Raw genomic sequence first — 23445 nt, forward strand, 5'->3', positions numbered from 1 at the left:
GATAAGGAGGAGAATGCGAGTTCATGTTTCGTCTGCTTGCCAACGAGCGCCAGTAGCGCAAGCAACAAAATATCGCCGACGAAGTTGGAAACGGGATGAATGCGGATAAGGAGGAGAATGCGAGTTCATGTTTCGTCTGCTTCGCAACGAGCGCCAGTTGCTCAAGCACCAAAATATCGCCGACGAAGTTGGAAACGGGATGAATGCGGATAAGGAGGAGAATGCGAGTTCATGTTTCGTCTGCTTGGCAACGAGCGCCAGTTGCTCAAGCACCAAAATATCGCCGACGAAGTTGGAAACGGGATGAATGCGGATAAGGAGGAGAATGCGAGTTCATGTTTCGTCTGCTTCGCAACGAGCGCCAGTTGCTCAAGCACCAAAATATCGCCGACGAAGTTGGAAACGGGATGAATGCGGATAAGGAGGAGAATGCGAGTTCATGTTTCGTCTGCTTGGCAACGAGCGCCAGTTGCTCAAGCACCAAAATATCGCCGACGAAGTTGGAAACGGGATGAATGCGGATAAGGAGGAGAATGCGAGTTCATGTTTCGTCTGCTTCGCAACGAGCGCCAGTTGCTCAAGCACCAAAATATCGCCGACGAAGTTGGAAACGGGATGAATGCGGATAAGGAGGAGAATGCGAGTTCATGTTTCGTCTGCTTCGCAACGAGCGCCAGTTGCTCAAGCACCAAAATATCGCCGACGAAGTTGGAAACGGGATGAATGCGGATAAGGAGGAGAATGCAAGTTCATGTTTCGTCTGCTTGGCAACGAGCGCCAGTTGCTCAAGCACCAAAATATCGCCGACGAAGTTGGAAACGGGATGAATGCGGATAAGGAGGAGAATGCGAGTTCATGTTTCGTCTGCTTCGCAACGAGCGCCAGTTGCTCAAGCACCAAAATATCGCCGACGAAGTTGGAAACGGGATGAATGCGGATAAGGAGGAGAATGCGAGTTCATGTTTCGTCTGCTTGGCAACGAGCGCCAGTTGCTCAAGCACCAAAATATCGCCGACGAAGTTGGAAACGGGATGAATGCGGATAAGGAGGAGAATGCGAGTTCATGTTTCGTCTGCTTGGCAACGAGCGCCAGTTGCTCAAGCACCAAAATATCGCCGACGAAGTTGGAAACGGGATGAATGCGGATAAGGAGGAGAATGCGAGTTCATGTTTCGTCTGCTTCGCAACGAGCGCCAGTTGCTCAAGCACCAAAATATCGCCGACGAAGTTGGAAACGGGATGAATGCGGATAAGGAGGAGAATGCGAGTTCATGTTTCGTCTGCTTGGCAACGAGCGCCAGTTGCTCAAGCACCAAAATATCGCCGACGAAGTTGGAAACGGGATGAATGCGGATAAGGAGGAGAATGCGAGTTCATGTTTCGTCTGCTTCGCAACGAGCGCCAGTTGCTCAAGCACCAAAATATCGCCGACGAAGTTGGAAACGGGATGAATGCGGATAAGGAGGAGAATGCGAGTTCATGTTTCGTCTGCTTGGCAACGAGCGCCAGTTGCTCAAGCACCAAAATATCGCCGACGAAGTTGGAAACGGGATGAATGCGGATAAGGAGGAGAATGCGAGTTCATGTTTCGTCTGCTTGGCAACGAGCGCCAGTAGCGCAAGCAACAAAATATCGCCGACGAAGTTGGAAACGGGATGAATGCGGATAAGGAGGAGAATGCGAGTTCATGTTCCGTCTGCTTGGCAACGAGCGCCAGTAGCGCAAGCAACAAAATATCGCCGACGAAGTTGGAAACGGGATGAATGCGGATAAGGAGGAGAATGCGAGTTCATGTTCCGTCTGCTTGGCAACGAGCGCCAGTAGCGCAAGCAACAAAATATCGCCGACGAAGTTGGAAACGGGATGAATGCGGATAAGGAGGAGAATGCGAGTTCATGTTCCGTCTGCTTTGCAACGAGCGCCAGTAGCGCAAGCAACAAAATATCGCCGACGAAGTTGGAAACGGGATGAATGCGGATAAGGAGGAGAATGCGAGTTCATGTTCCGTCTGCTTGGCAACGAGCGCCAGTAGCGCAAGCAACAAAATATCGCCGACGAAGTTGGAAACGGGATGAATGCGGATAAGGAGGAGAATGCGAGTTCATGTTCCGTCTGCTTGGCAACGAGCGCCAGTAGCGCAAGCAACAAAATATCGCCGACGAAGTTGGAAACGGGATGAATGCGGATAAGGAGGAGAATGCGAGTTCATGTTTCGTCTGCTTGCCAACGAGCGCCAGTAGCGCAAGCAACAAAATATCGCCGACGAAGTTGGAAACGGGATAAATGCGGATAAGGAGGAGAATGCGAGTTCATGTTCCGTCTGCTTGGCAACGAGCGCCAGTAGCGCAAGCAACAAAATATCGCCGACGAAGTTGGAAACGGGATGAATGCGGATAAGGAGGAGAATGCGAGTTCATGTTTCGTCTGCTTGCCAACGAGCGCCAGTAGCGCAAGCAACAAAATATCGCCGACGAAGTTGGAAACGGGATGAATGCGGATAAGGAGGAGAATGCGAGTTCATGTTTCGTCTGCTTGGCAACGAGCGCCAGTAGCGCAAGCAACAAAATATCGCCGACGAAGTTGGAAACGGGATGAATGCGGATAAGGAGGAGAATGCGAGTTCATGTTTCGTCTGCTTGGCAACGAGCGCCAGTAGCGCAAGCAACAAAATATCGCCGACGAAGTTGGAAACGGGATGAATGCGGATAAGGAGGAGAATGCGAGTTCATGTTTCGTCTGCTTGGCAACGAGCGCCAGTTGCTCAAGCACCAAAATATCGCCGACGAAGTTGGAAACGGGATGAATGCGGATAAGGAGGAGAATGCGAGTTCATGTTTCGTCTGCTTGGCAACGAGCGCCAGTTGCTCAAGCACCAAAATATCGCCGACGAAGTTGGAAACGGGATGAATGCGGATAAGGAGGAGAATGCGAGTTCATGTTTCGTCTGCTTCGCAACGAGCGCCAGTTGCTCAAGCACCAAAATATCGCCGACGAAGTTGGAAACGGGATGAATGCGGATAAGGAGGAGAATGCGAGTTCATGTTTCGTCTGCTTGGCAACGAGCGCCAGTTGCTCAATCACCAAAATATCGCCGACGAAGTTGGAAACGGGATGAATGCGGATAAGGAGGAGAATGCGAGTTCATGTTTCGTCTGCTTGGCAACGAGCGCCAGTAGCGCAAGCAACAAAATATCGCCGACGAAGTTGGAAATGGGATGAATGCGGATAAGGAGGAGAATGCGAGTTCATGTTTCGTCTGCTTGGCAACGAGCGCCAGTTGCTCAAGCACCAAAATATCGCCGACGAAGCTGGAAACGGGATGAATGCGGATAAGGAGGAGAATGCGAGTTCATGTTTCGTCTGCTTCGCAACGAGCGCCAGTTGCTCAAGCACCAAAATATCGCCGACGAAGTTGGAAACGGGATGAATGCGGATAAGGAGGAGAATGCGAGTTCATGTTTCGTCTGCTTGGCAACGAGCGCCTGTAGCGCAAGCACCAAAATATCGCCGACGAAGTTGGAAACGGGATGAATGCGGATAAGGAGGAGAATGCGAGTTCATGTTTCGTCTGTTTGGCAACGAGCGCCAGTTGCTCAAGCACCAAAATATCGCCGACGAAGTTGGAAACGGGACGAATGCGGATAAGGAGGAGAATGCGAGTTCATGTTTCGTCTGCTTCGCAACGAGCGCCAGTTGCTCAAGCACCAAAATATCGCCGACGAAGTTGAAAAAACGGGATGAATGCGGATAAGGAGGAGAATGCGAGTTCATGTTTCGTCTGCTTCGCAACGAGCGCCAGTTGCTCAAGCACCAAAATATCGCCGACGAAGTTGGAAACGGGATGAATGCGGATAAGGAGGAGAATGCGAGTTCATGTTTCGTCTGCTTGGCAACGAGCGCCAGTTGCTCAAGCACCAAAATATCGCCGACGAAGTTGGAAACAGGATGAATGCGGATTGCTTCTTGGCAATGACGACCGGTAGCGTTAGGTAAGAGATACAGCACAAGTTGGAAAGAGGACAGGTGCGACAGCTTTGAAGAACGACGTACGTGTTGGTTCGTAAGTTCCTCTGCATGAAAATGAGCGTCGGTTACGTCTCATTGTATACTCTTCAAACGGAAGTTCACCACACCACACGAGGAAGGTGCACAGAATGATACAGTATTACTCTTGATCTGTTAGAGGCGCGGGAACTACGCCTTTTTAGAACTACAACTAGCATAACTCCACCAGTGTCACAAAAGGGCGTACGCCTCTCGTTTTCAACAGGTCATGGGAGACAACGATGCCATTTGGGATGTACTATGGTGGTGGTGGGGTGGTCAGCCTGCTCTGTAGTGGCAATTCGGTGCACCGAGGGGTTGGTGAAAGAGGGAGGGGAGAGATGATGGAAGAGACTCCTTCTCTGGGATTGGGGTAGTCCAAGAGCGCTACCCACCACAAAAAACATGCGAGCACACCTCAGTAGTCTTCCCTGTACCATCACGATAACCGGCAGGATTATTGGCGAAGTTACGCCATCGGATCGGGATGTGCTATGAGCATATTATGTGGAGCAGGGAGTGAGAGAGGGAGGAAGAACGTGGAGGAGGAGGTCCGAATTCAATTTCATTCGCGTATGATGAAGAGACTGCGTGATCTACACGAGGGAAAATTCGTGCCATGCGAATATCTCTAATCTCGATAGCTCTAGAGACGTTTTCAACAAGAGTATCATATGGTGTTGTGGAAATTTCAAGCCCCTTAAAGCGTATACACTCTGTAGAACGCTCCACATTTCTGGCTACAACGCTAATAGCGCATCTCAAGAAAAGAGCGTGAACCGGAACGCGCAATAATCGCTCAAAGGTCGTGAGGGGCCCTAGGTATAGTGCTAATTGAATGGTGCTTTTCCCGTGAGCACAGGAACCTACAACCTACTGAGTGAATACAGGCTTGTGCATGCATGAAGGACAGGTGGCAGAGTCCCTAGTATCACGGCGTCTTACTGTCATAGCCTTGTTATGGCCCTCGACTATTTGATAGAGTCATTTTGTGCTCAGGCTTGTTCAACGTGGTTAACGCAAAAAAAGAAAAAGAGAAAACAATGAATGTTTTTGTATTTCTCGTCGCTAGTGTAGATTCGATCTTGACACGCTCAAAATGGATTTTGTGCACATACAAAAAACTGAATCCGAATATATGAAAGCACCAGAAAACACGCCTCTGTAAACGAGGCTGCAGAAATCAATTTGAAACCACGAATGCCACATACACTTTATACGCAAGCCATAGTTGATCGATCCTCTGTACTTCCGTACCTTCCGATCACACCATTAGCTGACCGCCAAACTGCCCTTTGTGGCAAGCTTCCTGTACAAGTCTTTCACGTGATACGTGCTTTGGGGCTACAGAATTGTACTTCGCCACGTGAACAGGCGATTGAAATGGGCGTTAACGCTTTTACACAGGAAGTGATCAGGCTTACACGCTTAATGTTCAATGTCCGAACCTGTCCTTGCTGGCGAAACGCGGTACTGGTATATCGTTACAAAAATTTAGTCGGTGCACGTCGGTGGACATCGACGGAACTTCGACAGGCGGTATATGATAGGACGCTCAACTTTCTGAAGAACAAGGCTGAAGTCGTGGAAGAAACTTGCCTAGTATCACGAGGTGGCACACGGAGGAGACCTCGTGCGTAAGACAGTGACTAGACGTGATCACCTGCTGCTTCTGCGTCAATGCCTAAATATAACCTAAGTGTAGTGCAGACTGTATTCTGCAACGATCTGTGAAGTTTTGCAGTGTGCGTGTGCTCAGAGTCATGACCGTTGCCCAACAGATGTGTCTCTGAAAGTTGAGAACTGTACGCCAGTTGAATGGACTGTCACACGTTCGTCCGTTTACGCACTTCAGGTGAAGGATCGAATCTTGTAGCATAGTCTTCAGGTGCCAGTATAACGTACCCGTAAGAGTAGCGACCAGCTATGTCTAAGCTTGGCGACGCGCAAGCGACAAGTAATCCTGCCGGAAGCCATTCCACATTTCTGGAAACCGTGCGGGACTGTGGCTCAGTTTACAGGGACCTTTTTGCCGAATCTTCGGTGCCAGCTATGGACGTGCTGTGTAGCCGTTCTGCGAGCACAGTGAGGAAGGTTATGTGGATAGCTGCCTTGATACCACTGGCTTACCACACCGTGAACGAAATGACTGCGGTTCTCAAAGAATACTTTGAGTACAGTGTTGCTGTTACCTTCGAGTATGACACCAATAGTACTTTGGAGTTTCCAGACGTTACCATCTGCAATATGAATCCATTAAGGAGATCAAAGCTGTGTTCCCTGACGGCGGGGGAGAGAGACATGGATAGGGCTATGGACGCAAGACTGTGCGGCATCCAGGAAGGATTTAAAGACGTGCGTATATTATGTCGCCTACTGTATATGACGTCATGCGTGAATGGTGTTCTCTAGTTAACTACGGGCTAAACAATGATAGTTACTTTATTTTGTATTATAAATTATGTTATAAATCGACTTCATTGAAAGACTCAGTACGCAAACTATGAATCCCATCAGCAGCGTGAGAACCCTCCCGGTCTCCGCCCTCTGTCCCACGTTGGAAGACAGCCGGCGCTGTGGTGATGAAACAAAATCGACCTTGGAGGAACAATGTTGCCAAACAGGGGGTAGATCAATCGGGCCCACTATGATGTCAAAATTCTCAAAACTACGAATTAATTTAATTCATCTTCCGCGTCACACGGTCAAAGAGTATGAGAAAGTCTGATGCGAGGCATGTGGATTGGGGGCCAATGGCACAACTTCATAAGATGGCAATTTAAGAGCTACACTTCAACTGGGGTAACATGCTATACGTGTATCAGGTGTGAAGTAATGTCGTTACCCCCATATACTCGTAACTAGAGAGCGTTATACCAGGTGTTTTTGTTTTCTTTTTGTTAGCTGCGCCAAATTTTGAAATAAACCAAGCGAATTGCATTAGGCCACTTCCAGTTTTCTCATTGGCTTACCCGAGTTTGCGACCATTAGGAATAAGGTTGCTTATGAAGTCAGGTGGCTATAGTTAACATAGATATTTTCGTTAACTTTTTAATTAGATGCTTTCAGGGAAATGTGAGATATCAGAAGTGGAGGCGATCATTATTTAAACTGAGTTTGTTTCTTTAAAGTCCTGAAACGCGCGCGCACACTGAGATAGATATCCATTGCCAATTTTTTTATGTAAATGAGCCGAAACCGATATCACGCACATCGAGAGCGCTGGAAAAGTGTCGACCTTGGCCACCGGAAGCTTATCTCGGCCACAAAGCAATTTATCTGGCCGACAGATCACCTCTCGAATCAGTTTCATCGCTGCAAAGTACGCGTGACTCTCCGACGTGGAATGAACACTCCCAAGCAGCACAATGCACTGAAAGTCGAGTGCAGTAGGGGTGGACGGGTAGGCGGAAGGCCTTGAACAGACTCGTGAAACTAAAGAACATTGATAAGATACATACCGTCCACCCCTATTGCACTCGACTTTCGGTACATTGTGCTGCTTGGGCGCTGCTATCCTCCCGGCTGAGACGCGCTTTGTTTCGGTTTCGGCTCCTTTGCATAACAAGACGTGGCGATGGATATCGCAATGTGCGTGTCAGGATTGTAAAGAAATAGAACCGCGCGTTAAATAATGACTGCCTCCAATTTCGACATGTCACACTTCCCCGAGAGCATCTAATTAAAAAGTTATCTGAAACACGTCTGTTACTTAGCCACCCCACTACACAAGCAACCTTATTTTTAATGGCCACCAGGTCGGGTAAGCTGATGTCAAAATTGAAAGTGCCCCAAAAGCAATTCTTCTTCTTCTTCTTTTTGAGCAACGCGCCTATATGTGTTGTGTTCCGTCCTTGTCCCTGTAGCGCTTAAAGTTATGTTCTCTCTCTCTTTTTTTTTTTTTTCAAATTTGGTGCATAAATACTGCAAAAAATATACCCTGCATATGCAGAGCAGGTAGACTATCCTGATCCTAGGTAGGTAGCTATCCTGACAAACTCTTGCGGGAGACAACTACGTAGCTACTCCTAACGACGGTTTCTTTACCTGGACAGAAGGCGTTACCTCGACTCCTCTACAGAGGCGTTCGCATGCCCAAAACGCAATTGTAAGCTGTCAAGCGGTATTTACCTCATTCAATATAAACCAAGTCAGATGTCGATCAGACCTGTCTGTTTCATGTATTCGGACGTACGTGACGCGCACTGCAACGGCAGGGACTGGTATTATCGCGGACCAAAAGACGCAGATCTCTCGTGCACGGAGGTACCGGAGAACCTATGAAACCAGTGTACATTTTTGCTGCAGGCAAATATGGAAGATTTCCAACTCCAACAGAACCTCTCTTTTTGGTTGTCCAAGAAAGCAGGGAAGCACGCCCAGATGCTACGTAGCTTCGGTCATCAGTTCAACGACACAATCGTGGACTGTACTTACGCGGACCAGAACTGTACAGACGAAAGGTGATGTGGCAATTTCTTGTCCAAGACGGAACGATTAATATGGACGGAAAACGGGTTGCTTCCCCCTCTTTGGCTGCAGGGCCCCATACACCAGTTCATGTGGCCTGATATGATTTGATGTGTTAGCACGACATGCGCGTAAATGCTGCAGGGACACTCGTGGAACGTGACATATAGGAATGTGTCCTCCTTGTGCGTATCGAATGCTCTTTCTTGCTGTGCATATGCATGTCATACGGACTGCCTTGGTGTTCTTTCGAACAAACGTAGAGAATTCGTGTTCCCTAGTCTCGGGGTTTTACGTCATGCATCATCTTCACCATCTCGCTTACTTCCTAGCCATTTTTTCATTGTCAACTGGTTGAGCTTAGGATTGTGGTACATGGGCGGATCCGGACCCTCTCCCCTACTGTAATCGCCACTGCTGTGGTACTGTATCCAGAGCTAGAATGTTGCCAGTTATGCTTTACACTTGTGTGGCAAGTTGTGCCCAACTTTAGGCACACGGCAAAAAAGGTGTCCTGAAACGGCAGTTCTCTTTGCGCACAGTTTTTCCCGGATGATGTCGTGTAGCTAAGAAGGTCCCTAAGAACCAATCGGGGCGCGACCATGAGAAAAGGGATACCGTCTCATAGATTTACGGAGCGCTTTTCCTCCTCTAAGCGCTGTGCTCTCACTCTGGAGTGACGTCACGGCGCCGGAGCTTCTGCGGAAGGTACGCTGGCCTTTAAAATTTCTGCATTTCATATCTAAGCACTTTTCGTACGAAATAATTAGCCGGGTAGATTGTAGGCGAACATAGGAGCTTTACAGATTGGTCTCCGGATGCGACCATCCCTTTAAAATTGGCGCGCTGCAAACGTCATGCGACGGGAGCTCGTGGCCAATCCAGGGAGAAGTGATGCATTTTACGCCTGACGCAGTATAACTAACGATCACTACATTGTTAGATTTTTAGCTAGCTTTGCAATATATGCGTAGAACAGACACCTAAGCTGGTGCGGTTGTCCCCAGTCGGTAGCCTTCATACGTGAGCTATCTACCGTAAACGTGTGTGTGTTTTTCGCGCGGAACGATTTTTCACGTTTTTCGCGAGCGCAAAAAAATCGCGCGACTTAGGTACCCGCTAGCAGATACTCTGACGTCACCGAGAAACATGAGCTTGCGTTTTTCGCGAATTTAAAGTAGCGCAGAAGTCATTTTTAACACCCTGTTTTCTTCCTATAAAACTGTCAAGTAGGCCAATAAGATGCACCATGAGAAGTAATTCACACCACAGAGTCATAGTTATCGCAGAAATTCAATTTAAAGTACGCCGTAAAAATCGACCGTGCGCAGCAGCGGTGGAGAGCAGTACCAGCCTGTGATCTGCTTGGATCCTCGCGCTGACGCTACGGGGGTACGCTTGGTGATTGGTCCAGAGAAATGTCTGCTACACTGCTGTCGTCCGCTACTGGGCTTTTCGGGGCTCTGAAAAAGCCTTTCTCCTGGCTCGGTCATGATTCAGCCGCTCCTTCTATTCCCCATTCTCCAGAAAACCTGGCAAAACTGGTTTACGGCGGCAGAGGGACGGGGCGTTGACCCCCACTGACCGGCGAACCAGAACGAGTTCCCCCTGTAACGTCACCGGTGACGTGGCATGTTTATGTGGTTTTTTCTTTTTTTTCTGGAAAACAAATTGCACACATCAAAACCTCTCGCGCTATTCGGTAAAATGCCACACACACTTTGATGAGACGTCTTAATCTGCATTTTTTTTTTTTTTGATGGCCGTCTGTACCCGCGTCAACAATTGCCTCCAGCGAAACGCGAAAATATGTTCCACGCCAAACCCAACGGCTTTTACAGTCTACAGAAAAAAAAATGTCAGGAAGGCAGTGTCACAGAGTACAAGCCAAATCTTCTAAATGCAATGCTAATTGTGAGTCCAAGAGGAGGAAAGGAAACATGCCAGAAAGTAACGGGGGTCAATTCACGGGGTATCATACCTCTCGGGATCAACGCGAAAGTCTGAGGATTGATACATATCCAAATATGGATTAAGTCCTGTAGAGTTTATGGTATTACGTTGTTGTTCCGTGTTTACTTGTTACGATATCGTCAGATGAAAAACCATCGTGATAGCAGACGGTTTTCTTAAACGTCAAACATCACAAGCGAGGTAGGAAGGGAGTTGCCATCTCTACCGGCCATCTCTACCGGCTCTGCCATCTCTACATCTCTACCGGTTCGCTGGATTTCTACCCATCTACGATCACAAGCGAGGGACTTTTGATATTGTTGCAGGTACTTTCACAGCACATTTAACGTCGACTTCGGCAACTGTTTCTGCTTTCACTGCCAGAAGAATGAAAAAGAATTGGCCAAGTTCTTCAGATATGGATCTCTCTCGTCTCCTCACAATGGTACGCCTTCCATAGTTCACGGTATGGACAGGAACCGTTGTACATCCTGCCCATATTGGTTTTTCGTTTAACACATTATGAGATGACTATCATGTTATTTTACATGAACATCGAATAATATTTGTAACAGATCATGGAAATGTCGAAAGCACATTCTCCTGGATACGTTCGATGAATGAGTTGTGTTGTGCACGTTACCCTAGGGACAGTTCGTTTTCGCCGGTTTGTCCATGAGAAGCGTTCTAGAAAACCTAACGTCGCACGAGCCTTGTTTATCATTAAAAATATGTGTACTCCTCGCATTAAGGGAGCAAAAATCGATATTTAAGATTAACCAAAGATTCTTATATCCCAATTCAATTTGCAAAAACACCCTAAAAACAGGGAACGAGCGAAGCGGCGATGATGAGAGCGATACCTAGGAGGCGTCCGTGACGTCGAGACAAGACGAGCTCTCATTTGTCACTGAAGATTGGTCTGCTTCTGACACCTTCCAGGGCTGTACTTCCTATAGATAGTGACTTTTTCTGATCTGGTATTGACGACCTGACACCACACGTGGTGTCTACATCGCCCTATACGTCGCGACGCCTCGCAAAGCACGCGGTTGGTTATCAGGAGGTTCACTCGATGGTTCACGCTACGAGTTGTCTGATTGGCACTTGGGTCATTCCATGTCAAACGTCCCAGACCTTATGCTCGACCATCCCAGATTCACGCTAAAAAAATTTAGCTTGTTTCTGGCAGTGTCAAAAGTGTCTAGCCAAAATATTTTATGAAAAAAAAATTTATCCTGTCCGTGGCGGCCATTTTAAAGTCACGGGTAGACGTAGAACCTACCCTTCTTCGAAAAATTGTAAAAAATCGATTTTTTCTTTTCTACGCTTGAAACTTGTACAGTGCACTCTGAAAGCAAGGCACTTTAATGTGTAATGCATTTGGTGTCCGTTATTTTGTTTCTTCGTGGAGAGGCAGACAGCCGAAATAAATACCAAATGACGTGTTTTTCTAGTTCTTTTTTGAACACATAAGGCTTTAATACGGTCAATCGGACGACGTCACCTGATAGTGCTAGGTGTGCTGAACGCGACGGTATGCGATTTAAATTAAAAAACGCGAGACAAGTTGTCGAGACAAATTGATGAAATTAGCGAAAATCGCTTTGTCGTGGACATTCGGTCGCGATTTGCATAGTGAGGTGGGCCTAGTAAAAACACGATACTTATACCATTTCATAGACTGACCCAATATGAATCGGATCAGAAAGTTTAATCAAAACACTTTTTGTCTGAAGCGAGAAAAAAATTTTTGAAGTTGAGTGCCTACGTCGCACTGGCAGGCCCTTATCGCAGCGCGGCAGCCCGTACGGACAGAGGATCGCCGTCAGCCCCGGTGGTCTAGCGCAAGTCGAAGCTACAGAAAGGTGAAGCCATCGTGCTAATGGACTTCGCCGAAATTTACAGCTTCATGGTTCAAGACGCGCCACAGTCGTACCACTGGGACAACACGCAAGCAACACTGCATCCAGTAGCGGTGTACACGTGCGACGACGACGCCATCTCAGTGAAATCATTCGTCGTTATATCGGACTGTCTGGAACATAGTACTGCTGCTGTCTCGGCGTTCCAAGCTGAATTTCTGAAGATACTTAAAAGAGATCTCCCAGAGTTGCAGAAAATTCACTACTTCTCCGACGGCGCCGCCTCACAGTATCAAATCTCACAGGTCAAATCACACATCGAAGGCATTATCGCTATCTGGATTGCGGATGCCGTCGTACAAGAAAGGAAGGCTGAGCTTTCAGAAAGATTTCAGAAGGCAGGCGCTATACAAGGAACTCGAGGATACCATCACTTCAAGCCAGTGTCTCTGTCAGCTGTTCGCGCAGCACTTACATCGTACTCAGCCACAAAGGAGCTTCGCGTGTCAACTTAGCTGTGGTATCCCACCACAGCCTCCTTTCCAAACGAGGAGAAAGTATGCCTACGGCGCCCTCATCGTCCTCCGTTGCAGGGAAGTCGCCTTGCGGAATGATCGTCGGGAGATGCGCGCGTGTCTAACTTCAAAAATTTTTTTCTCGCTTCAGACGAAAAGTGTTTTGATTAAACTTTCTGATCCGATTCATATTGGGTCAGTCTATGAAATGGTATAAGTATCGTGTTTTTACTAGGCCCACCTCACTATGCAAATCGCGACCGAATGTCCACGACAAAGCGATTTTCGCTAATTTCATCAATTTGTCTCGACAATTTGTCTCGCGTTTTTTAATTTAAATCGCATACCGTCGCGTTCAGCACACCTAGCACTATCAGGTGACGTCGTCCGATTGACCGTATTAAAGCCTTATGTGTTCAAAAAAGAACTAGAAAAACACGTCATTTGGTATTTATTTCGGCTGTCTGCCTCTCCACGAAGAAACAAAATAACGGACATCAAATGCATTACACATTAAAGTGCCTTGCTTTCAGAGTGCACTGTACAAGTTTGAACCGTAGAAAAGAAAAAATCGATTTTTTACAATTTTTCGACGAAGGGTAGGTTCTACGTCTAGCCGTGACTTTAAAATGGCCGCCACGGACAGGATATTTTTTTTTTTCATAAAATATTTTGGCTAGACACTTTGGACACTACCAGAAACAAGCTAAATTTTTTTAGCGTGAATCTGGGATGGTCGAGCATAAGGTCTGGGACGTTTGACATGGAATGACTCACTTGCCACTGGCTCACTAGCCACGCACATTGTTCTTGATACGAACATACGATACTTGTCGTAAGCCAACGAGAAACAAACCATTTATGGAGAGGGTTTGCACTGCTCCTTTAATATGGAATGGAATGGCTGTGCATCCGAGCTTTAGCACCTGTTTACATTACATGTCGTTTTAGGCCTAGTGATAACCCTCCACGCGGAGATGAACGAGTACCTACCGACGTCATTCGAGGCAGGATTCTTGGCCATGATTCACGCCCACGACACACTGGCGTCGGAGTGTAGCGATGGCGTCTACGTCACTCCAGGGTACACCACTTACGTCGGCCTCAACATGGTCTGTAAAATACATCGATTTGAAACCTTTTTTGACGTGACAGAGTGCGTCTATACGTTCGTGGTGATCTCCTTCCAGGTGTATATAACGCCCTGTATTCGCACGAGCGACAATCCCCAGCACGTCATAGGTTTCTGCTGTGCGACCGCTCAACGTCCTGTCTTTTTGTGCATTGCTGGCTGTTCCGGAGCAGACGACAGGAAAACACGCAGACGGTATCGTGGCAACGTCGTGGTGTCGTCTGCAAAGTGCGCGGTACGCCGCCACTCGCGATATCGCGGTACCGCGCGTGTGCTCAGGATAACCCGCAGAGGAACTTCTGCTTCGCAAGCAGATTCTTTTTCTTTTTTTTGTTTTTTGTTTTCTTCCACTAGAATATCTGGTGGAGATGTCGCTCATGGGAATACAGGAATACTCCCTGCTGTTGTAGTGATATCAGGTGACAGAAACGTCACAAATGCGACACATCGTTGGGTTGCTAGGGATAATAAGGGTTATCCTCGTAATACGAACACAGCAGCAGCGTGCACAGCGAAATGAACTTCGAGCGGGACAGTCATATGCACGCGCTGAAAAATGCTATATGCTAAAAGGACTCCGTGTGACTGTACGCTTGAGAACTGCGAACGCCGCGTGTTTGTCAACCAGGTATATAATCTTGGTGGATAAACTGGTGCAGATAATCTGACTAATCCGACAGCTTTAAAAAAATTCAAGTAGCTTGTCTTCACAGAAGAAAATAAGAGTATCGCAACTGGACATCAGTTAGGTGTATTATTTTCTTCAACGGCGAGTCCAAACGCCTGCTCAACTATTTCACGTAGAAGATGCCCCCTACATAGTACATCGTTATAAATAAATATATTATCGTAAATAGAATATCGTTAAATCAGCTGCTCTTCACGCGTACAAAGTAATATTGGTAAGCAAACGTAACGTGAAGCTGCCCTGTCTCTCTTGTAGTATAAATAACTGCCGTATTTGTTCCGTCTTTCAGATGGCACAAACAGGTTTGCCTTACCCGTACGCCAGCGCATGCAGAAAGACGTGGCCCAGGCAACTGAGACCATACCTAAAAAATCCAGCAGCTGTTTATACGAGAGAAGTAAGGAAACGCATTGATTTCTTCCAGCACTGTTTCACAGTTCACATTTATATTCGCACCCGTTTACACTCAATTTTGCCTAGCTATCGCTATAAGAAAAGTCGTAAGATTTTGGGTACGTGTTTCTAGAATCTCAGTGCACGGCGTTTTGTAAGTCGTCCATTCTGATAAATCCAGGATAAAGTTCGGCTAATATTTTCGATTTATTGGTGAGGTATACCCTGACCTATGATCTGAGCACTACGTCATTGATCACGTGACGCTGCCACGCAAAACATGCTGGTGGGCAGTATCAGCTTTATCAGCCTATCAGCCGGCGCGTTTTTCCCGCTTGTTGCCCACCGCAGCGAAAAATATAACCTCGAACCAGTCTTCTCAGGACGTCACGTGTTTGTAAACAGAGGGTTGTCTATACACCGTTTTCCAGCCAGCCTCGCACCCAGCACAATCCAGCAAGGAGGAAAGCGATACCATGGAGGAAGCATACGATACGACACGTGTGCTTTCCATCACTCTGCGGTAAACAGTTTTCCACATGCTCCCCCGGCTAGACTGCGCTGTGCTTTCAATATGGCGCCGTCCACGGGAAAACGGTGTATAGAAATCACGCGGGCTGCTTGAGAAACATGTAGGGGGACACCTACACCCTAACACAAGGACTACGGCACATTCATAAGAAGCGAAAGAGCCGTGCGTTGGAGTCAGTCTATTGGGACCGTATGATTCATTGTGCGCTATGTTAGTTATCCCGAAAGCGTGGGCTTTTCCTTTTCTATTCTTTTTCTCTTTCTTTCTTGTTATTTTTTTTGGGGGGGGGGGGTGAAACAAAATTGTTTTAGTTTCCACTACCAGAAACCTAAACGGAAACGGAATTCAAAAGTGGTAACGGAAACCAAATTCGCAGGACGTTTCCCTCAGTGTTTTCGCGTTAATATGAAAATTATATATATCCGCACTATTCTTCCATTCATTCATTCATTCGTTTATTTTCGAGACTTTCTTTCGTGTTGAGCCCACTGCGCAGCAAGGTGGACGCGAAAGTTTTGGATGACGTGTTATTTTTGCGCAGGAGTGGGGACTTGTGAAACTTCCGCAACCTAGAGAGGCATCTATACTTGCGGTGTGTACGATTCGGGACTAACTTTGCATTAAAGTCTTTAGTGTTTGTGTTTGGTGTGGCTGTCCTTTTGCATCCATTATGTAACTAGAATATCTGACATGAAAAAGCCAAAACCAGACAGTACGAGTTCCGGATGAGAAACAGAAACCAGTATCCAAATTACCTCGGAAACGGAAAGGAAATTTTTAAAAGGAAACGGAAAGAGAAACCGCTACCGAAAATCGTCCAGAAACGGAAACGAAAAGCCGAGTTTTTCAGTTACCGGAAACAATAATATTTTCGGTAAGCAATCCTGCTTTATTTGAAAGTTTCCCATTTATAGTACGTGGGGACGTTCAACCACTATACTCGAACAGACGACGATTGCTCGTCTCCATGGCTACGACAGCTGAAAGCTCGTTTGTGATTCGCTACCGCCGTTGAAAACACGATCCTGATTGGCTGACTCTTATAATTGTTACGTCACGTTGACGAGTAAGCAGGCTTTCTTTATCTAGGTCGTGTTGGCCGTGGTGGGAGCTCCCCTTGTACGGCGTTGATAGGACGAAGGGAGCGCTGATTGGGTGCGCTGGAGGTGACGTAACCTCGACGTTTTTCGCCGTTTTGGAGGAAGGAAAGAGGAACCTCCGAATTTACAAACGGCGCTACTGATGAACACCGTTCCTTTTGCATTGTTATCATGGTGACGGGATGTTTCATACTGCGAAGATAATATTTTTTTTTATCATTTAGCTAGTGCTCCTTTAAGTGGAGCGGTAGTCCTTGCGTTCTCGTTCATATCGCAGGCCTGTGTAAAGATCCAGGTCGCAGATCGAAATGGAAGGGAATTAAAGTTTTGGACATTGTGCACAGAGGGTAAAATTCATACGCTACATTTTTATGTACACAACATTTGTGAGGCGGGGCTCTTGCAGGAAGAATAATTTTTGCGACACTTCTCGCGTTTATAAACAATATTTTTACTGACCTAGGAATGTCTCAACATGTGCCTGCAATTATCAGTCATCAAGCATTGCAAGTGCCAAGCGCAAAGCTTGCCGGTGCTGCAAGGGATACACAATGGAAGCCAAATGCACGCGGAAGCCAACAGCACGTGTATAGGTGAAGGTAAGTTTCGACGTTGCCTGATTATTGAAGATTGAAGATTGATGCCTTCTTCTTCCGCCACTAAGCATAGTGGCCGCCAGTCACACAGGGCGATTGGTCAGGGTTCCGTGCGAGATAATCACTGGGGGCTCATAAGTCCACGGCGTCACACGCAGGACAAGGAGGACGGTGAAGAGGGTAGGAAGTACAGTGGCTAGAATAATATTATTCCAGCCACAGTTGTAGGAAGGAAGGAGGCGAAAGGTGATTCAGAAGCGGAAGCAGATGTTAAGAAAGGCGGCGGTACTCGACGCTATTTGAAACAGCCATTTCTCAGTATGGGAGGCTCCAAACGATAGGATGGCGCCCAGGGAAAAGGGAACGCCTTGTCACGCCAGCGGCTGGGCAAGGTAGCTAAGGAGGGAGGAGGATCGTAGAGGGGACAGTGCAGGGTTTCCTCTTGACCGCAGTGGGCGCACGCAGGAGAGCGGCTACACCCTTCTTCTTCTTCTCCCCAGGAAGATGGCCGCGATCCGCAAGGGAGATTGGCCAGGGCTAATTCAGTATGAATTCAGTATGAATTCAGTATGGTGATAAATTCAGTGTAAATCCTTCTTCTTCCTCAGACCCGAACTCTTCCTTTTCTTCTTCACCCCGCACTGAGAGCAATTGGATGAGGGAACCTTCTCAGGTTTAAAGAGGCCGGTGGGACATTGAGACTGAGCCGGTAAATGATGGAGGTAACGGCACCGGGGAGTGCTGGGGGCATTAGAAATCGCAGGTCCGGATCCACTTCATGCAGTAGTGAGGAAGATGGTAACGCATCGACGCGAGTGTTCCCTGCTCAGACTCTTCACAACTGCGTTTATCGTGATCTTTGCATCCCATCTTGTGAAGCAGACGGGGCGCGTCCGAACGCCACACGCTAGATGGACTCGCCAGCCAGCTGCGTCCGCAGCCACATTTCCGGGAACACCGCAACGGCCAGGAACCCACTGCAACTAGATGTCGTGTCCGCGTGATACGGCAGAGGAGTACACTTCAGGGACGTCATGCACCATTGGACACAGACAATGGACACTCCTGAAGAGTAGAGAATGACTTGTAGGGCGGCGTTGGAGTCGGTGTATGTGGACCAGTGGGCTGAGAATGGAGAAGAAGATAAGCGCCACACAAATCGCGTGCACTTCCGCCGCCGCTTTGCTAACATTCAGTCGGGACTCAGCTCTGCTCTTCACGATAAGCTGGGGTCGAGGATGAGACCAAGACACCGGTGGTGCGTAACACGCCTCACTAGGTGCTCACTTAGGCTTCACCGTCACACACACACACACTTACACACAGCTTTTTCCTGTTTGACACTCCTAAGGCTAACGCATTAAAACGCTAACGTTTGAAAACAAAAATATAATACATCTACAGACCTGTCCCCGGCTAACACTGCTTGTATGTGTTCGTCGATTGGGGAACATCCAGGGGAGGCACCTCACATCACCTCACTTGCCACCTTCACCATGAACAGTTAGTGCCACCGTACGGCACTGCACTTCCCTGGACACCTCCCAGTCAAAGACATCCATGATGTCTCCTGGGCTCATCCAAGTCCGCCTTGGCGTCTCCTGAGCAGCCAGATCCACTAAGGCGTATCCTGGGCCACCTTCTCTGCCTCCAGGACTCCACTACCACGGCTGGGCTGACGTCTCTTGCGGAATGGACGCTAGCCTGCCTTCTCTGCGCCTCCTGGCGCATTTTTATCTGCTCCCCGATAGTTTCCCGATAGCCGACTATCAATAGTATACTATAGATAGTTTTCTAACTGTCGGTAGTTTTGCATCACTACTGCAAACCCAAAGTAAACCACGCGTGTAGTAGACAAGAACGGGAGAGGAGGCACCGTTGTTTTATTACGTATATTGATGGCAACATGTATTTTTATTTTCATGTATTATCACTTATTCGTGTATTTTTATTTTCACGTTTCCGTGGACGATCATCGCATTCTAATTCTATAGCAGCACTACAGTGCGCAGGGAAAAAGTACACCTCCCAGACCAGCATATTCTTGGAAAATGAATGCAGGTGTTCACGTCCATGCACGTAAGATTCACAATTATTTATTCGAATTACAGGGCATTTCCAAGGGGACGTGGAGGTTATATGAAGAGAAGATATGTTCCCCCTTGCACGTCGTAGAAAATTATTGAAGAACGTCTTATAAACTCCGATGAATCTACCAAGAGGATGTCAAATTTTGAGATAATTTTGTAAAACAGAGAAGTGGCCATCTTTCAGTCACAATTAATGACAATATATCTAGGCAACCTAGGTCCGATGAGCAACTTTATGGTCGTACTAACCTCGTGGGAGCGTTGTCCTTATTAATTTTAACAACTGAACTTTTCAACTATGAAAGATAGAAGTTTGGCGCAATTACATCTATTCCTCTTGATTTTTTTTTTCCGTATATATATTTCGTAATTTTTGCGTAATATGAACATATTACCTTCTGTAACTGTCACGCAAAATATTTCCTTTGGGACGAGTGCATTTCTGGAGAAAACTAGTTTATAAGATTACGCGCAGCGGCGGTTATCTCTCCCTGCCCCACTAGAGTGTCGTGACGCCAGATCATCCGATCACTTTTATTGGCTACCGAGAATTGTCTTCTATACAGCGCGGGAGCAAAGCGATCTGTCAACTGCTCTGCGTCAGTGGCGGGTCGGGCGGCGCCTAATACAACCGCAAAAGAAAGAAAATAAAACTCTCGCATCACTGTTGAGCGGATGACGTGGCGTCACAGGCCCACTAAAGGGCAAGGGTAAAAGTGTAATAATAACCCTATTTCCCACTTACTGAACAGGGATATCCACTACAACAGGGATGTAACCATGGCGGAGTTCTCACTGAGGCGGGTACGTATCACGTGACCACTTAATCAGCACCAACTGCAGTTTACATGCTTTCTAGGATCATGTACGAAAGAAGAGAATCAAAGGGTAAGCGAAGCACAAAAAACTGAAGATATACTCGGAAGCGCAATTGCATATACTGTGCACTTTGCAGACCTCTCACTCGGTTAGTAGTATACTTCAAGACACTCACGTATGAGAACATCCGGTCGGTTCCGAAGTACGACGTAAGTATATAAAGCGGAATAGAATGTAACAACTAATAAATATAAGCAGTGGTGGTGTTAGTCGTGTTCCGTAATACATGTCCTCCGTGTCTTCTAGGGAACCAGAGTCCTGAGCAACGTAGGCGGAATCAACGGCATGTATATAGGCCTCTCCTTCTATATTTTGTTCCAAGTTGTCGACATTCTCATAATGGGAGCTTTAAAACTCAGAGAGAGAAGAAGAAAGCAGGAGGTTCCCCATGAACCACGTCAAGGAACCCTTGCCACAGCAGGTCACGCTGAGCTAGGTTGCCGAATGGCACGGACCACATGGCCACACGCAGCAACGGAGACCAGAAATTTTAGAAGTGTGGTACCACCGTTGGTTTTTAGTATCCCCACAATAAATGCCAGCCTTAGAGATAGGTATGACAGCAACACGTATGCGAACCAGTCATACTTCCGGTATAGAAGATTACCAGCCAGATAAAAGCCTGCCACAGTCACCTTGGACTTCGCTGCTGACAACCCTCTTGTACGACATATAGGGGATAGAGACACGGCTAGGTGCGGCCGTTCAGACATCTCCTTGCGAACTCAACACCAGCATTGCATTAGTCCTCGTCCAGACAGAAAGACCTAATCTGCCAAAAATAGGCCAGGGTATGCTTTCTCATTGTGGACTGCACTTAGAAAACTTTCGTTGACAGAATGACATTGGCCCATGTCATCATTAATCCTTGTTGTTAAGTGACATTGAACCTCTTGAAAGCAAGTTTTATTGTCTCGTGCGTTTCGGCATAGAGGGCGGAGTCTTTCTGAACCGGCACGAAATACAGCAACTTCAGAAAGAACATCACCACGGCTCCAATAATGCTTCACGCGAGCAAATTTGTGTTAGCGTTTACAGTCAGCAGACTCTCACCTTCACTGCTTCTGGATTTCAGAGCAGCTCCACCACATATGCAAAAGGCTTAACACGGGTCAGGAACTTCCGTTCGAAATCGAGCCACTGCATCAATTACAGATTGTTCCATAGAAGAGCGTAGCGAGGCAAGTTTGCACCCAGGACAGAATAAATCTGAAGCACCCCCCCATTTCCCACTACCGTCAGAAGCCCTGTACAAAAAGAAATGAAAACGTTTATTTGCACTGCCGAGATCGTAAATTCAAATTCTCTTCGTTCCCGCTTTATCCTGTCCAACCAACCAGCCAGGGCCTGCCTAGAGTCACTAAATAGCTTCTTAATTTAGTGACTCTAGGCCTGCCGTTCTTTGCGCCCTTTCTGACGAGGGCGCCGTGGCGGCTGCCACTCGACCCAACCGCCCGTCGCTATACGGCTGTTCCTTAGTGTCTTTTGCACGTGGTTACATGGTGTAGCGTAGTTGAAGCTGCGTCGGTTTCTGTAAGCTTGCATAGATATTGTACAGGTGTAAGGTCAGTTAAGGTTTATATTCGTTTACATCGCGCGTGACTATTGTGCATATGCCAGATGATTTGCTACTGTATTGTTGAGCTATTGTCACTGAGATGGAAGACACCAACTGACGCACTGTTACGCGGCCATACACCAAAATGCCATACACATGTACCAAGGTGCAACATCTACGCTAATAAATGTAGAAAACCCTCTGCTTTCTGCGTGATTCGTGCCTCCTGGTCTCCCTGTGAGCCGCCCCACTTCTTTTTTAATAGAAAGCCTGCGTGTTGCCTGACCTCTTTCTTTCCTTGTATTCTTTCTTTCTGCCAATAAATCCCCCTCGAGGACAACATGGAGAGTAAGAATTTTTCATGGGAGGCGCACCTCCGTCGTGGTATGTGAGACTTGTGCCACACTACACTGGATCAGGTAAAAAAAACTCCGTACTATATTTATGGCCGAGAATAACTGCAGCTTAAAAATATCGCCACTGATTCAAGCACTGTCCAATCCAAAACTATACACCTCTCACCAAGCTCTGCGAGCCTGATTGTGAAAGATCTGAGGAGTCAACGCGATGGTGGCATTGAGAAGGTTCCAGAGGGTCAAGCCATGCGCATAATGCAACGTCATTTGTTTGTTTCTGCAATTACATGCACATGAATGACGAAGCACGTGATATGAACTAAATCCTGCATTGTACGGAGCTGCGTGACCCGGCACAGAGACATGCTTGACGGCCCGGGTCCGGAGCTCTATCCTAGGCGGCTCTTCAGCGAACCACCCTCGTTCGCGCGCCCAAACAAACCCACGACTGACCCCTTATCCCCTCCCCACTGGCCCCCACATCTGTCATCCCCACCCAGTGCACCTTGCCCAGTGCACCCAAGGTCACCGGCGCAGCAGCGCATGCGCATGGTCGATCCACATTGACCAAGATCGCTCCTGATGGACTGCTTATAATGAGAAATCATAAATGCCATTTCACTGCTGCTTGCTTGGTGGAAAGTTATATAGATCACCGAAAATCATGCAGAAAATGCCTTCGGGCTCTTCTAGCTCCTACGACTGAAGACAAAACATGTAAAATTAATGCAGCTCGAATAAATACTCGTAATTTCCAACGTTGCGTTCATTGCATTTATTTAGTTTGGTGTGACATTCTTGTGGTGTGCAAACAGAGCAATGGACGAAGACATATTCTATAGGTTCATCGCGATTTGTAATCAAAACCAAGCTGCTCGTACTGCTGGTTCAGTCATCCTCAACGAAACGTTCTTTGATCCTGTACCCGTTTCTCCTTTCCGGCATTTGTGTTTTCCAATGGCCCTCGGGGAGTCTACTAACCAGGATGTCGAACCAGAACCTAACCATGGACGTACGGAAAGAAGGGAAAGTGGGAGGGGCCATGTCGCCCCGGATCTCCAAAGTGCGTTCTTTAGTCATAACTCCGTATAAGCCATAATGATTAGTCTTCACAGGAACATCTGAACACCCACAACGTACGTCACCCTCCGCCAAAAGGGGTGGGGTTGCACACTCGATCTTCCCCCTCCTGGAAGCACCTTGTCCACTCTTGGAAAAAATCCTGGGTATAGGGTTTATTCACATGACGTCATCCGTAGGAGACCGCCACTGTC

The 23445-nt window shown here is 47.3% G+C and overlaps 1 protein-coding gene across 1 annotated transcript; it reads left to right on the forward strand.

Moving 5' to 3' along the window:
• Positions 1-6116: 6116 nt before the first annotated feature.
• Positions 6117-20875, forward strand: LOC135395177 (acid-sensing ion channel 2-like). The gene is made up of 11 exons (XM_064626417.1): positions 6117-6447; positions 8335-8507; positions 10794-10912; positions 13799-13959; positions 14957-15064; positions 17156-17291; positions 19283-19367; positions 20131-20182; positions 20238-20266; positions 20334-20406; positions 20504-20875. Exons 1-11 carry the CDS (start codon positions 6142-6144, stop codon positions 20873-20875), a joined length of 1614 nt encoding a protein of 537 aa, XP_064482487.1. The 5' UTR covers positions 6117-6141.
• Positions 20876-23445: the final 2570 nt, after the last annotated feature.

This window comes from Ornithodoros turicata, chromosome 5 (assembly GCF_037126465.1).
Source record: "Ornithodoros turicata isolate Travis chromosome 5, ASM3712646v1, whole genome shotgun sequence".
Classification (NCBI taxonomy): domain Eukaryota; kingdom Metazoa; phylum Arthropoda; class Arachnida; order Ixodida; family Argasidae; genus Ornithodoros; species Ornithodoros turicata.